Here is a 17,254-nt window from a genome sequence, read left to right as displayed (position 1 = left end):
CTCTCTCTACTCTCCCTCTTCTCTCTCCTCTCTCTCTCTACTCTCCCTCTTCTCTCTCCTCTCTCTCCCTCCTCTCTCTCTCCTCTTCCCTCTTTTCCTCTTTCCCTCCTCTCTCTCTCCTCTCCCTCCCCTCTCCCCTCTTTTCCTCTTTCCCTCCTCTCTCTCTCCGCTCCCTCATCTTTTTCTCCTCTCTCCCTCATCTCTCTCCTCTCCTCGCTCCCTTCTCTTTCTCTCCTTCCTCTCTATCTACTCTCTCTCCTCTCTCTACTCTCCCTCCTCTCTCTACTCTCCCTCCTCTCTCTACTCTCTCTACTCTCTCTCTACTCTCCCTCCTCTCTCTCCTCTCTCTCTACTCTCCCTCTGTCTCCTCTCTCTACTCTCCCTCCTCTCTCTCTCTCCGCTCCCTCATCTTTTTCTCCTCTCTCCCTCATCTCTCTCCTCTCTCTACTCTCCCTCCTCTCTCTACTCTCCCTCCTCTCTCTCCTCTCTCTCTACTCTCCCTCTGTCTCCTCTCTCTACTCTCCCTCCTCTCTCTCTCTCCGCTCCCTCATCTTTTTCTCCTCTCTCCCTCATCTCTCTCCTCTCTCTACTCTCCCTCCTCTCTCTACTCTCCCTCCTCTCTGCTCTCATCTCCCTTTTACTCTTTCCTCTTCTCCTTTTCCTCTCCTTTCTTCCTCTCCTCATTCTTTTCCTGTCCTCTCTCCTCTTTCCTCTCCTCTCCATCTTTTCCTATTTCCTCTCCTCCCTATTTTTCTCTCTCTCCTCCCTACTCCCTCCCCCTTCCTTTCCTCCAGTCTTCTCTGACATGAAATGACAGGACAGTCCATAGGAGGATAAGTGAATAGCTCTCAGCTTCCCAAATGGCAGTGAAATAGAGCTGTGTGAAGTTGAGTGGTACTGTGTCCATGCCAGGCCTCCTCTCTCCCTCCCTGAGGCCTCCACTACTATTTAACATGCTGAGAGAGTAGAGGATGACTGGTGGGTTGTACAGTACTATTTAACATGAGAGACTAGAGAGGATGACTGGTGGGTTGTACAGTACTATTTAACATGAGAGACTAGAGGATGACTGGTGGGTTGTACAGTACTATTTAACATGAGAGACTAGAGGATGACTGGTAGGTTGTACAGTACTATTTAACATGAGAGACTAGAGAGGATGACTGGTGGGTTGTACAGTACTATTTAACATGAGACTAGAGGATGACTGGTGGGTTGTACAGTACTATTTAACATGAGAGACTAGAGGATGACTGGTGGGTTGTACAGTACTATTTAACATGAGATACTAGAGAGGATGACTGGTGGGTTGTACAGTACTATTTAACATGAAAGACTAGAGAGGATGACTGGTGGGTTGTACAGTACTATTTAACATGAGACTAGAGGATGACTGGTGGGTTGTACAGTACTATTTAATATGAGAGACTAGAGAGGATGACTGGTGGGTTGTACAGTACTATTTAACATGAGACTAGAGGATGACTGGTGGGTTGTACAGTACTATTTAACATGAGAGACTAGAGAGGATGACTGGTGGGTTGTACAGTACTATGTAACATGAGACTAGAGAGGATGACTGGTGGGTTGTACAGTACTATTTAACATGAGACTAGAGAGGATGACTGGTGGGTTGTACAGTACTATTTAACATGAGACTAGAGGATGACTGGTGGGTTGTACAGTACTATTTAACATGCTGAGAGACTAGAGGATGACTGGTGGGTTGTACAGTACTATTTAACATGAGACTAGAGGATGACTGGTGGGTTGTACAGTACTATTTAACATGAGAGACTAGAGGATGACTGGTGGGTTGTACAGTACTATTTAACATGAGAGACTAGAGAGGATGACTGGTGGGTTGTACAGTACTATTTAACATGAGAGACTAGAGAGGATGACTGGTGGGTTGTACAGTACTATTTAACATGAGAGACTAGAGAGGATGACTGGTGGGTTGTACAGTACTATTTAACATGAGAGACTAGAGGATGACTGGTGGGTTGTACAGTACTATTTAACATGCTGAGAGACTAGAGGATGACTGGTGGGTTGTACAGTACTATTTAACATGCTGAGAGACTAGAGAGGATGACTGGTGGGTTGTACAGTACTATTTAACATGAGACTAGAGGATGACTGGTGGGTTGTACAGTACTATTTAACATGAGACTAGAGGATGACTGGTGGGTTGTACAGTACTATTTAACGTGAGAGACTAGAGGATGACTGGTGGGTTGTACAGTACTATTTAACATGAGAGACTAGAGAGGATGACTGGTGGGTTGTACAGTACTATTTAACATGAGACTAGAGGATGACTGGTGGGTTGTACAGTACTATTTAACATGCTGAGAGACTAGAGGATGACTGGTGGGTTGTACAGTACTGTGAATGTGAATGTTTGATTCTGTGAGAAATAATTTCCAGGGGAAGAGAACAGTAAATCCATCAGTTCTCTTTCAAACATTTGTCCAGAGCACAAACTGATCTGGGACCAGGATACAGTAAATCAAATGGTTCTCTCCCCTCCCCCAGACGTTACTGGAGACGACCACCAGTCTGTTGAACCATGACCTCCACTGGTCCCTGTCTCACCTGCGAGCGGCGGTCAGCAGGGGGCTCCACCCCCGTCAGGACCACTGTAACATCTGCCTGCAGCAGTACAGGAGACGTCAGGACAGCCCAGATGACATCATCATATTCAGGTCGTCACCACAACACTCACATCCACGTGTGTTCTCTACCACCGCTGTCATGACATCATCATATTCAGGTCGTCACCACAACACTCTCAGTACAATGTTCTGATAGAGGATGAAAGGTGTCAGATCTGTTTACAGTACGATGTTCTGATAGAGGATGAATGGTGTCAGATCTGTTTACAGTACGATGTTCTGATAGAGGATGAATGGTGTCAGATATTTTTACAGTACAATGTTCTGATAGAGGATGAATGGTGTCAGATCTGTTTACAGTACAATGTTCTGATAGAGGAGGAATGGTGTCAGATCTGTTTACAGTACAGTGTTCTGAACCTGTCACCTCACTGAACATTTCCCAGGCTGGTGCTGTAGTGAAGGCTCTACACACGGTAATGCTGTTAACACCTTGTGTGTGTGTGTGTGTAGCTGCGGCCACCTGTACCACTGCCAGTGTCTGCAGCGGAAGGGGAGTGGCCACGCGGAGCCCAGGTTGCTGCAGGTCTGGAGCTGCTACAAGTGTATCTCCTCACAGAGAGGGAGGGGCGGGAACAGGGTCACCACGGAGACCGGGAGGGGGCGAAGCACCTCCCTCGCACAGGTCAGTCAGTGACATCACACAGAATATGACCTCAGACCTGTTAATGGGGTTGGTTGTGTGTTATTTTATAGTAGCTGCTCGTGAGAGGGGAGAGACAGGCTATGTGCACACTGCCCACAAAATGAGGTGGAAACTGAGCTGCACTTCCTGACCTCCTGCCAAATGTATGACCATATTAGAGACACATATTTCCTCAGATTACACAGAGTCACAAAGAATTCGAAAACAAACCCAATTTTGGTAAACTCAGACGTTTACATACACTCAATTAGTATTTGGTAGCATTGCCTTTGACTTGTTATGGCTGCAATCCCGATATCGGGATAAGTGTCATCAACAACCGCTGAATAGCATAGCGCTACATACAATAAATATTTATATTCATGAAATCACAAGTGCAATATAGGAAAACACAGTTTAGCCTTTTGTTAATCCACTTGTCTTTACAGAATCTGAAATGATGCTTTAAGGCCAAAAGCAATCCAAGCGTTTATAAGTTTATCGATCGTACGATAAAACATTAAGTACACTTAGCATCAGGTAGCTCGGTCACAAATCAGAAAAGCAATCAAATTAATCGTTTACCTTTGATGATCTTCAGATGTTTTCACTCACGAGACTCCCAGTTACACAACAAATGTTCCTTTTGTTCCATAAAGATTATTTTTGAGATCCAAAATACCCCCGTTTGTTTGTCGCGTAATGTTCAGAAATCCACAGGAAAGAGCGGTCACGACAACACAGACAAAAATTCCAAATAGTTTCCATAATGTCCACAGAAACATGTCAAATGTTTTTTATAATCAATCCTCAGGTTGTTTTTAAAATATATAATTGATAATATATCAACCGCACATGTCTTTCACAGTAGGAGAGGGGGAAACAATGGCTGTCCAAATTCTGTTGCGCGAGCAAAAGTTATGTGACCACTTGACGCCATGTTATCGTTCTGGCTCATTTTTCAAAATAAAAGCATTAAACTATGTCTGAAGACTGTTGACACCTTGAGAAAGCAATAGGAAAATGAATCTGGTTCATATCCCTTTAAATCCAGCAAAGGGAGGCTATTGAACCAGTAGTTTTCAAAATAGAAGCCACTTCCAATTTTGATTTTCCTCTGGTTTTCGCCTGCAATATCAGCTCTGTTATACTCACAGACTATATTTTGACAGTTTTGTAAACTTTAGAGTGTTTTCTATCCAATACTACTACTAATAATATGCATATATTAGCAACTGAGACTGAGGAGCTGACCGTTTACAATGGGTACCTTTTCAAGCTACTCAATACTGCCCCTGCAGCCATAAAAAGTTAAATTGTTTAACTTGGGTCAAACGCTTCAGGTAGCCTTCCACAAGCTTCCCACAATAAGTTGGGTGAATGTTGGCCCTTCCTCCTGACAGAGCTGGTGTAACTGAGTCAGGTTTGTAGGCCTCCTTTTTGTAGGACCACGCTTTTTCAGTTCTGCCAACACATTTTCTATGGGATTGAGGTCAGGGCTTTGTGATGGCCACTCCAATACCTTGACTTTGTTGTCCTTAAGCCATTTTGCCACAACTTTGGAAGTATGCTTGGGGTCATTGTCCATTTGGAAGACCCATTTGCGACCAAGCTTTAACTTCCTAACTGATGTCTTGAGATGTTGCTTCAATATATCCACATCATTTTTCTCCCTCATGATGCCATCCATGTTGTGAAGGGCACCAGTCCCTCCGGCAGCAAAGCACCCCCACAACATGATGCTGCCACCCCCGTGCTTCACGGTTGGGATGGTGTTCTTCAGCTTGCAAGCCTCCCCCTTTCCTCCAAACATAACGATGGTCATTATGGCCAAACAGTTCTATTTTTGTTTCATCAGAACAGAGGACATTTCTCCAGAAAGTACGATCTTTGTCCCCATGTGCAGTTGCAAACCGTAGTCTGGCATTTTTATGGCGGTTTTGGAGCAGTGGCTTCTTCCTTGCTGAGCGGCCTTTCAGGTTATGTCGATATAGGACTTGTTTGACTGTGGATATAGATACTTTTGTACCTGTTTCCTCCAGCATCTTCACAAGGTCCTTTGCTGTTGTTGTGGGATTGATTAGCACTTTTTGCAACAAAGTACATTCATCTCCTGAGTTGTATGACGGCTGCGTGGTCCCATGGTGTTTATACTTGCATACTATTGTTTGTACAGATGAACATGGTACCTTCATGTGTTTGGAAATTTCTCCCAAGGATGAACCAGACTTGTGGAGGTCCACAATTTTTTTTCTGAGGTCTTGGCTGATTTCTTTTGATTTCCCCATGATGTCAAGCAAAGAGGCACTGAGTTTGAAGGTAGGCCTTGAATTACATCCACAGGTACACCTCCAATTGACTCAAATGATGTCAATTAGCCTATCAGAAGCTTCTAAAGCCATGACATCGTTTTCTGGAATTTTCCAAGCTGTTTAAAGGCACAGTCAACTTAGTGTATGTAAACTTCTGACCCACTGGAATTGTAATACAGTGAATTATAAGTGAAATAATCTGTCTGTAAACAATTGTTGGAAAAATTAATTGTGTCATGCACAAAGTAGATGTCCTAACCAACTTGCCAAAACTATAGTTTGTTCACAAGAAATGTGTGGAGTGGTTGAAAAACGAGTTTTAATGACTCCAACCTCAGTGTATGTAAACTTCCGACTTCAACTGTAACCTTTAGAGAAGCAACACACAACTAGACAACTGTCCTGCTAGATAACCTTTAGAGAAGCAACACACAACTAGACAACTGTCCTGCTAGATAACCTTTAGAGAAGCAACACACAACTAGACAACTGTCCTGCTAGATAACCTTTAGAGAAGCAACACACAACTAGACAACTGTCCTGCTAGATAACCTTTAGAGAAGCAACACACAACTAGACAACTGTCCTGCTAGATAACCTTTAGAGAAGCAACACACAACTAGACAACTGTCCTGCTAGATAACCTTTAGAGAAGCAACACACAACTAGACAACTGTCCTGCTAGATAACCTTTAGAGAAGCAACACACAATTAGACAACTGTCCTGCTAGATAACCTTTAGAGAAGCGACACACAACTAGACAACTGTCCTGCTAGATAACCTTTAGAGAAGCAACACACAACTAGACAACTGTCCTGCTAGATAACCTTTAGAGAAGCAACACACAACTAGACAACTGTCCTGCTAGATAACCTTTAGAGAAGCAACACACAACTAGACAACTGTCCTGCTAGATAACCTTTAGAGAAGCGACACACAGAGCTCTCTTCCTCTCTCCATCTGTCTGTCACTTCATTCTGTTTTCTGATGGTCATTTCTCTTGTTGTTTTAGACCAACGTGATGTCCAGGGAAGCAGGGGAAGATGGGAAAAAGGTAAGGACTGTTGTGGGTAACCTCTCATATGTTGCATCCAGCCAGCCCATCTGTCTGTCTTACACTCTCTCTCTCTCTCTCTCTCTCTCTCTCTCTCTCTGTCTGTTTCTCTCAATTTAAATTCAATTTAAGGGTTTTATTGTCATGGGAAACATGTTTACATTGCCTGTAGCAAGTGAAGTAGATAATAAACAAAAGTGAAATATAAACAATACAAAAATCTCTTGTCTTTCTCTCTCTCCTCTCTCGCTTACTCTCTCCTTTCTCTCTCTTCCCCTCCTGCTCTTTCTCTTAGTCTCTCTCTCATACTCTATTTCTGTCTTTCACCTACTTAGTCTATATCAACAGCCCTTCCCCCCCCAGGAGAAAATAAAGAACAGTGATTAGTTTTGTTGGTGTTTTCTCCAGCTAGCTATGTGTCTGACTGTAGCAGACCATTCTGCCATCTGAATGGCGTGTAATTGGTTTATTCAAATTAGTTGTCTAGTAAATAAATATCCAAACACTGAGCGGCTGAGTTTAATGAAGGTTCTGGAAACACTCTCTCTCTCTCTCTCTCTCTGAGTGGCTGAGTTTAATGAAGGTTCTGGAAACACTCTCTCTCTCTCTCTCTGAGTGGCTGAGTTTAATGAAGGTTCTGGAAACACTCTCTCTCGCTCTGAGTGGCTGAGTTTAATGAAGGTTCTGGAAATACTCAATCACTTGTCTCTCTCTCCCTCTTTCTCTCCCCCTCTCGCTCCTATGCTTCCTCTCTCACTTGAATTCTATCACTGTTTATCTGTTAGTTATTTTCTCTCTGTTGTCCAGACTGTGGTGGCCTTGTGAAGATGACTGTTATGTCACACTAGATAGCTGGATGTTATTGACTCTGTCTGTGTCCCAAATCGACCACTACAAACCTACTGCACTCTATAGGTAATCTGGAGTATCCATTTGGTACGCAGCCTGTCTGTGGTGCCGGGTTGTTACTATGACGCTGACGTCCAGCAGGCTGTCTGTGGTGCCTGGTTGTTACTATGACGGTGACATCCAGCAGGCTGTCTGTGGTGCCTGGTTGTTACTATGACGTCCAGCAGGCTGTCTGTGGTGCCAGGTTGTTACTATGACGGTGACGTCCAGCAGGCTGTCTGTGGTGCCTGGTTGTTACTATGACGTCCAGCAGGCTGTCTGTGGTGCCTGGTTGTTACTATGACGTCCAGCAGGCTGTCTGTGGTGCCTGGTTGTTATTATGACGGTGACGTCCAGCAGGCTGTCTGTGGTGCCTGGTTGTTACTATGACGATGACGTCCAGCAGGCTGTCTGTGGTGCCAGGTTGTAATTATGACGTCCAGCAGGCTGTCTGTGGTGCCTGGTTGTTACTATGACGTCCAGCAGGCTGTCTGTGGTGCCTGGTTGTTACTATGACGTCCAGCAGGCTGTCTGTGGTGCCGGGTTGTTACTATGACAATGACGTCCAGCAGGCTGTCTGTGGTGCCGGGTTGTTATTATGACGGTGACGTCCAGCAGGCTGTCTGCGGTGCCGGGTTGTTACTATGACGTCCAGCAGGCTGTCTGTGGTGCCAGGTTGTTACTATGACGTCCAGCAGGCTGTCTGTGGTGCCGGGTTGTTACTATGACGTCCAGCAGGCTGTCTGTGGTGCCTGGTTGTTATTATGACGGTGACGTCCAGCAGGCTGTCTGTGGTGCCTGGTTGTTACTATGACGTCCAGCAGGCTGTCTGTGGTGCCGGGTTGTTACTATGACGTCCAGCAGGCTGTCTGTGGTGCCTGGTTGTTATTATGACGGTGACGTCCAGCAGGCTGTCTGTGGTGCCTGGTTGTTACTATGACGTCCAGCAGGCTGTCTGTGGTGCCTGGTTGTAATTATGACGTCCAGCAGCCTGTCTGTGGTGCCGGGTTGTTACTATGACGTCCAGCAGGCTGTCTGTGGTGCCTGGTTGTTATTATGACGGTGACGTCCAGCAGGCTGTCTGTGGTGCCGGGTTGTTACTATGACGTCCAGCAGGCTGTCTGTGGTGCCTGGTTGTAATTATGACGTCCAGCAGGCTGTCTGTGGTGCCGGGTTGTTACTATGACGTCCAGCAGGCTGTCTGTGGTGCCTGGTTGTTACTATGACGGTGACGTCCAGCAGGCTGTCTGTAGTGCCTGGTTGTTATTATGACAGCGACGTCCAGCAGGCTGTCTGTGGTGCCGGGTTGTTACTATGACGTCCAGCAGGCTGTCTGTGGTGCCTGGTTGTAACTATGACGTCCAGCAGGCTGTCTGTGGTGCCTGGTTGTTACTATGACGTCCAGCAGGCTGTCTGTGGTGCCTGGTTGTTACTATGACGGTGACGTCCAGCAGGCTGTCTGTGGTGCCGGGTTGTTACTATGACGTCCAGCAGGCTGTCTGTGGTGCCGGGTTGTTACTATGACGGTGACGTCCAGCAGGCTGTCTGTGGTGCCGGGTTGTTACTATGACGGTGACGTCCAGCAGGCTGTCTGTGGTGCCGGGTTGTTACTATGACGTCCAGCAGGCTGTCTGTGGTGCCGGGTTGTTACTATGACGGTGACGTCCAGCAGGCTGTCTGTGGTGCCGGGTTGTTACTATGACGTCCAGCAGGCTGTCTGTGGTGCCGGGTTGTTACTATGACGTCCAGCAGGCTGTCTGTGGTGCCGGGTTGTTACTATGACGGTGACGTCCAGCAGGCTGTCTGTGGTGCCGGGTTGTTACTATGACGTCCAGCAGGCTGTCTGTGGTGCCGGGTTGTTACTATGACGTCCAGCAGGCTGTCTGTGGTGCCTGGTTGTAACTATGACGTCCAGCAGGCTGTCTGTGGTGCCTGGTTGTTACTATGACGTCCAGCAGGCTGTCTGTGGTGCCTGGTTGTTACTATGACGGTGACGTCCAGCAGGCTGTCTGTGGTGCCGGGTTGTTACTATGACGTCCAGCAGGCTGTCTGTGGTGCCGGGTTGTTACTATGACGGTGACGTCCAGCAGGCTGTCTGTGGTGCCGGGTTGTTACTATGACGTCCAGCAGGCTGTCTGTGGTGCCGGGTTGTTACTATGACGTCCAGCAGGCTGTCTGTGGTGCCTGGTTGTAACTATGACGTCCCGCAGGCTGTCTGTGGTGCCGGGTTGTTACTATGACGTCCAGCAGGCTGTCTGTGGTGCCGGGTTGTTACTATGACGGTGACGTCCAGCAGGCTGTCTGTGGTGCCGGGTTGTTACTATGACGTCCAGCAGGCTGTCTGTGGTGCCGGGTTGTTACTATGACGGTGACGTCCAGCAGGCTGTCTGTGGTGCCGGGTTGTTACTATGACGATGACGTCCAGCAGGCTGTCTGTGGTGCCGGGTTGTTACTATGACGTCCAGCAGGCTGTCTGTGGTGCCGGGTTGTTACTATGACGTCCAGCAGGCTGTCTGTGGTGCCGGGTTGTTACTATGACGTCCAGCAGGCTGTCTGTGGTGCCTGGTTGTTACTATGACGGTGACGTCCAGCAGGCTGTCTGTGGTGCCTGGTTGTTACTATGACGTCCAGCAGGCTTTCTGTGGTGCCGGGTTGTTACTATGACGGTGACGTCCAGCAGGCTGTCTGTGGTGCCGGGTTGTTACTATGACGGTGACGTCCAGCAGGCTGTCTGTGGTGCCTGGTTGTTACTATGACGGTGACGTCCATCAGGCTGTCTGTGGTGCCTGGTTGTTACTATGACGGTGACGTCCATCAGGCTGTCTGTGGTGCCTGGTTGTTACTATGACGGTGACGTCCAGCAGGCTGTCTGTGGTGCCTGGTTGTTACTATGACGGTGACGTCCAGCAGGCTGTCTGTGGTGCCTGGTTGTTACTATGACGGTGACGTCCAGCAGGCTGTCTGTGGTGCCTGGTTGTTACTATGACGGTGACGTCCAGCAGGCTGTCTGTGGTGCCGGGTTGTTACTATGACGGTGACGTCCAGCAGGCTGTCTGTGGTGCCGGGTTGTTACTATGACGGTGACGTCCAGCAGGCTGTCTGTGGTGCCGGGTTGTTACTATGACGGTGACGTCCAGCAGGCTGTCTGTGGTGCCTGGTTGTTACTATGACGGTGACGTCCAGCAAGCTGTCTGTGGTGCCGGGTTGTTACTATGACGGTAACGTCCAGCAGGCTGTCTGTGGTGCCTGGTTGTTACTATGACTGTGACGTCCAGCAGGCTGTCTGTGGTGCCTGGTTGTTACTATGACGGTGACGTCCAGCAGGCTGTCTGTGGTGCCGGGTTGTTACTATGACGGTGACGTCCAGCAGGCTGTCTGTGGTGCCTGGTTGTTACTATGATGTCCAGCAGGCTGTCTGTGGTGCCTGGTTGTTACTATGACTGTGACGTCCAGCAGGCTGTCTGTGGTGCCTGGTTGTTACTATGACGGTGACGTCCAGCAGGCTGTCTGTGGTGCCGGGTTGTTACTATGACGGTGACGTCCAGCAGGCTGTCTGTGGTGCCTGGTTGTTACTATGATGTCCAGCAGCCTGTCTGTGGTAACCTGGTTGTTACTATGACGGTGACGTCCAGCAGGCTGTCTGTGGTGCCTGGTTGTTACTATGACGTCCAGCAGCCTGTCTGTGGTAACCTGGTTGTTACTATGACGGTGACGTCCAGCAGGCTGTCTGTGGTAACCTGGTTGTTACTATGACGGTGACGTCCAGCAGGCTGTCTGTGGTGCCGGGTTGTTACTATGACGTCCAGCAGGCTGTCTGTGGTGCCGGGTTGTTACTATGACGATGACGTCCAGCAGGCTGTCTGTGGTGCCGGGTTGTTACTATGACGGTGACGTCCAGCAGGCTGTCTGTGGTGCCGGGTTGTTACTATGACGTCCAGCAGGCTGTCTGTGGTGCCGGGTTGTTACTATGACGATGACGTCCAGCAGGCTGTCTGTGGTGCCGGGTTGTTACTATGACGGTGACGTCCAGCAGGCTGTCTGTGGTGCCGGGTTGTTATTATGACGATGACGTCCAGCAGGCTGTCTGTGGTGCCGGGTTGTTACTATGACGTCCAGCAGGCTGTCTGTGGTGCCTGGTTGTTACTATGACGGTGACGTCCAGCAGGCTGTCTGTGGTGCCGGGTTGTTACTATGACGGTGACGTCCAGCAGGCTGTCTGTGGTGCCTGGTTGTTACTATGACTGTGACGTCCAGCAGGCTGTCTGTGGTGCCTGGTTGTTACTATGACGGTGACGTCCAGCAGGCTGTCTGTGGTGCCGGGTTGTTACTATGACGGTGACGTCCAGCAGGCTGTCTGTGGTGCCTGGTTGTTACTATGATGTCCAGCAGGCTGTCTGTGGTGCCTGGTTGATACTATGACTGTGACGTCCAGCAGGCTGTCTGTGGTGCCTGGTTGTTACTATGACGGTGACGTCCAGCAGGCTGTCTGTGGTGCCGGGTTGTTACTATGACGGTGACGTCCAGCAGGCTGTCTGTGGTGCCTGGTTGTTACTATGATGTCCAGCAGCCTGTCTGTGGTAACCTGGTTGTTACTATGACGGTGACGTCCAGCAGGCTGTCTGTGGTGCCTGGTTGTTACTATGACGTCCAGCAGCCTGTCTGTGGTAACCTGGTTGTTACTATGACGGTGACGTCCAGCAGGCTGTCTGTGGTAACCTGGTTGTTACTATGACGGTGACGTCCAGCAGGCTGTCTGTGGTGCCGGGTTGTTACTATGACGTCCAGCAGGCTGTCTGTGGTGCCGGGTTGTTACTATGACGATGACGTCCAGCAGGCTGTCTGTGGTGCCGGGTTGTTACTATGACGGTGACGTCCAGCAGGCTGTCTGTGGTGCCGGGTTGTTACTATGACGTCCAGCAGGCTGTCTGTGGTGCCGGGTTGTTACTATGACGATGACGTCCAGCAGGCTGTCTGTGGTGCCGGGTTGTTACTATGACGGTGACGTCCAGCAGGCTGTCTGTGGTGCCGGGTTGTTATTATGACGATGACGTCCAGCAGGCTGTCTGTGGTGCCGGGTTGTTACTATGACGTCCAGCAGGCTGTCTGTGGTGCCTGGTTGTTACTATGACGGTGACGTCCAGCAGGCTGTCTGTGGTGCCGGGTTGTTACTATGACGGTGACGTCCAGCAGGCTGTCTGTGGTGCCGGGTTGTTACTATGACGGTGACGTCCAGCAGGCTGTCTGTGGTGCCTGGTTGTTACTATGATGTCCAGCAGGCTGTCTGTGGTGCCTGGTTGTTACTATGACTGTGACGTCCAGCAGGCTGTCTGTGGTGCCTGGTTGTTACTATGACGGTGACGTCCAGCAGGCTGTCTGTGGTGCCGGGTTGTTACTATGACGGTGACGTCCAGCAGGCTGTCTGTGGTGCCTGGTTGTTACTATGATGTCCAGCAGCCTGTCTGTGGTAACCTGGTTGTTACTATGACGGTGACGTCCAGCAGGCTGTCTGTGGTGCCTGGTTGTTACTATGACGTCCAGCAGCCTGTCTGTGGTAACCTGGTTGTTACTATGACGGTGACGTCCAGCAGGCTGTCTGTGGTAACCTGGTTGTTACTATGACGGTGACGTCCAGCAGGCTGTCTGTGGTGCCGGGTTGTTACTATGACGTCCAGCAGGCTGTCTGTGGTGCCGGGTTGTTACTTTGACGATGACTTCCAGCAGGCTGTCTGTGGTGCCGGGTTGTTACTATGACGGTGACGTCCAGCAGGCTGTCTGTGGTGCCGGGTTGTTACTATGACGTCCAGCAGGCTGTCTGTGGTGCCGGGTTGTTACTATGACGATGACGTCCAGCAGGCTGTCTGTGGTGCCGGGTTGTTACTATGACGGTGACGTCCAGCAGGCTGTCTGTGGTGCCGGGTTGTTATTATGACGATGACGTCCAGCAGGCTGTCTGTGGTGCCGGGTTGTTATTATGACGATGACGTCCAGCAGGCTGTCTGTGGTGCCGGGTTGTTACTATGACGTCCAGCAGGCTGTCTGTGGTGCCTGGTTGTTACTATGACGATGACGTCCAGCAGGCTGTCTGTGGTGCCGGGTTGTTACTATGACGGTGACGTCCAGCAGGCTGTCTGTGGTGCCGGGTTGTTACTATGACGATGACGTCCAGCAGGCTCTCGGTCATAACCTGTTAATCCACCATGACTCATTTTAATCAAGCAAGACCCTAACCTCACACACACACCATACCATACACACACACCATACCATACACACACACCATACCATACACACACACCATACACACACACACACACACACCATACACACACACCACACACACCATACCATACACACACACACACACACACCACACACACACCATACATACACACACACACCATACCATACACACCACACACACACACCACACACACCATACCATACACACCACACACCACACACACCATACCATACACACACACCACACACACACCACACACACACACACCATACCATACACACCACACACACACACCACACACACCATACCATACACACACACACCATACCATACACACCACACACACACACCACACACACCATACCATACACACCACACACACACACCATACCATACACACACCACACACACCATACCATACACACACCACACACACCATACCATACACACACCACACACACACCACACCATACACACACCTCACACACACACCACACACACACCATACCATACACACACCACACACACCATACCATACACACACCACACACACCATACCATACACACAACACACACACACCATACACACACCACACACATACCATACACACACACACACACCACACACACCACACACACACACCACACACCACACACCACACACACACCACACACACTCCATACACACACCACACACACACCATACATACACACACCACACCACACACCACACACACACACCACACACACACCATACATACACACACACACACACATCATACACACACACCATACACACACCATACACACACCACACACACACCACACACACACACACCATACACACACCATACCATACACACACCACACACACACACCACACACACCATACACACACCACACACACACCATACATACACACACCACACACACCACACACACACACCACACACCACACACCACACACACTCCATACACACACCACACACACACCATACATACACACACCACACCACACACCACACACACACACCACACACACACACCACACACACACCATACATACACACACACACACACACACACACACACATCATACACACACACCATACACACACCATACACACACCACACACACACCACACACACACACACCATACACACACCATACCATACACACACCACACACACACACCACACACACCATACCATACACACACCACACACACACACCACACACACCATACACACACCACACACACACCATACATACACACACCACACACACCACACACACACACCACACACCACACACCACACACACACCACACACACTCCATACACACACCACACACACACCATACATACACACACCACACCACACACCACACACACACACCACACACACACACCACACACACACCATACATACACACACACACACACACACACACACATCATACACACACACCATACACACACCATACACACACCACACACACACCACACACACACACACCATACACACACCATACCATACACACACCACACACACACACCACACACACCACACACACACCATACATACACACACCACACACACCACACAAACACCACACACACACACCACACACACACACCACACACACACACCATACACACACCACACACACACACCATACACAAACAAGCCTACACACACTCATTCACTATAACTATGACATACAAAAGACAATAGAATATTAACACTCACAACCACAGAGAAATCCAGCGCCTTCAGAATGTTTTCACACCCCTTGACTTATTCCACATGATGTAGTTACAGCCTGAATTCAAAATGGATGACAGACATTTTTAGCTCATTTGTGGCAAATGCAATACAGAAATATCTCATTTACATAAGTATTCAATCCTTTGTTATGACACTCCAAATTGAGCTCAGGTGGATCTTTGATCATCCTCGATTGGAGTCCACCTGTGACCAATACAATTGTTTGGACATGATTTAGAAAGAAACACACCTGTCTCTATATAAGGTCCCACAGTTGACAGTGCATGTCAGAGCAGGAACTATACCATGAAGTCAGAGGAACTGGAGAAACTGTCCCTCGATCTCACGGATGGAACTGTGATGAATCAGATACACTATATAGACAGCAGTATGTGGACACCCCTTCAAATGAGTGGATTTGGCCAGTTCAGCCACACCCGTTGCTGACAGGTGTATACAATCGAGCACACAGCCATGCAATCTCCATAGACAAACATTGGCAGTAGAATGGCCTTACTGAAGAGCTCAGTGACTTTCAACGTGGCACCGTCATAGGATGCCACCTTTCCAACAAGTCAGTTTGTCAAATTTCTCCCCACCTAGGGCTGCCCCCGGTCAACTGTAAGTGCTGTTATTGTGAAGTGGAAATGTCTAGGAGCAACAACCGTTCAGCTGCGAAATGGTAGGCCACACAAGCTGAAGCACGTTGTGCCTAAAAATCGTCTGTCCACGGTTGCAACACTGGCTCCCGAGTTCCAAACTGCCTCTGGAAGCAAAATCAGCACAAGAACTGTTCGTCGGGAGCTTCATGAAATGGATTTCTGTGGCCCTGTGCACAAAGCAAGGTCCATATAGAAATGGTTTGTCGCGATCGGTGTGGAAGAACGTGACTGGCCTGCACAGAGCCCTGGCCTCAACCCCATCGAACACCTTTAGGATGAATTGGAACGCCGAGCTGCGAGCCAGGCCTAATCGCCCAACATCAGTGCCCGACTTCAATAATACTCTTGTGGCTGAATGGAAGCAAGTCCCCGCAGCAATGTTCTAATATCTAGTGGAAAGTCTTACCAGAGGAGTGGAGGCTTTTATAGCAGCAAAGGGGGGTACCAACTCCATATTAATGCCCATGATTTTGGAATGAGATGTTTGATGAGCAGGTGTCCACATACTTTTGATCATGTAGTGTATCTGTGGAAGGGTATAAAACCATTTGTAGAGTGTTGGAAGTTTCCAAGAGCACAGTGGTCTCCATTATTGGGAAATGGAACAAATATGGAACTAACCAGACTCTGCCAAGAGCTGGCCGTCCGACCAAACGGAGCAACCGGGCAAGAAGGACCTTGGTCAGGGAGTTGACCAACAACCCAATGGCTGAGTTGGGAGAACCAGTCTCTTACAGAACTTCACCAATCTGGGCTTTATGGGAGAGTGGCCAGACGGAAGCCACTCCTGAGAATAAGACACGTGACATCACACCTGGTGTTTGCAAAAAAAAAGTCCTGTGAAAGACGGAGCATGAGGCAAAATATCCTGTGGTCTGATCAGACTGAAATGTAACTCTTTGGCCTGAATGCAGAGCGCTATGTCTGGAGAGAACCAGGCACAGCTCATCACCCGTCGAACATCATCCCTACCGTGAAGCATGGTGGTGGCAGCATCATGTAATAGGGATGCTTTTCAA

General features: G+C 48.8%; 1 protein-coding gene across 4 annotated transcripts in view; it reads left to right on the top strand.

Annotated features, from left to right (window-relative positions):
• The window catches only part of LOC139402502 (VPS8 subunit of CORVET complex), a gene marked incomplete at its 5' end in the record, with an annotated part of 111,893 nt that overhangs the window by 69,574 nt on the left and 25,065 nt on the right, over window positions 1–17,254 (top strand). For all 4 annotated transcript variants that reach the window (XM_071146487.1, XM_071146489.1, XM_071146488.1 and 1 more), the window contains 3 exon segments: window positions 2,542–2,711; window positions 3,135–3,306; window positions 6,632–6,673. In XM_071146487.1, the coding sequence (XP_071002588.1) occupies window positions 2,542–2,711; window positions 3,135–3,306; window positions 6,632–6,673 (384 nt within the window).

This window comes from Oncorhynchus clarkii, unplaced genomic scaffold (assembly GCF_045791955.1).
Source record: "Oncorhynchus clarkii lewisi isolate Uvic-CL-2024 unplaced genomic scaffold, UVic_Ocla_1.0 unplaced_contig_8902_pilon_pilon, whole genome shotgun sequence".
In the NCBI taxonomy this organism is placed as follows: domain Eukaryota; kingdom Metazoa; phylum Chordata; class Actinopteri; order Salmoniformes; family Salmonidae; genus Oncorhynchus; species Oncorhynchus clarkii.
This window is presented reverse-complemented; position numbering and strand designations above follow the sequence as displayed.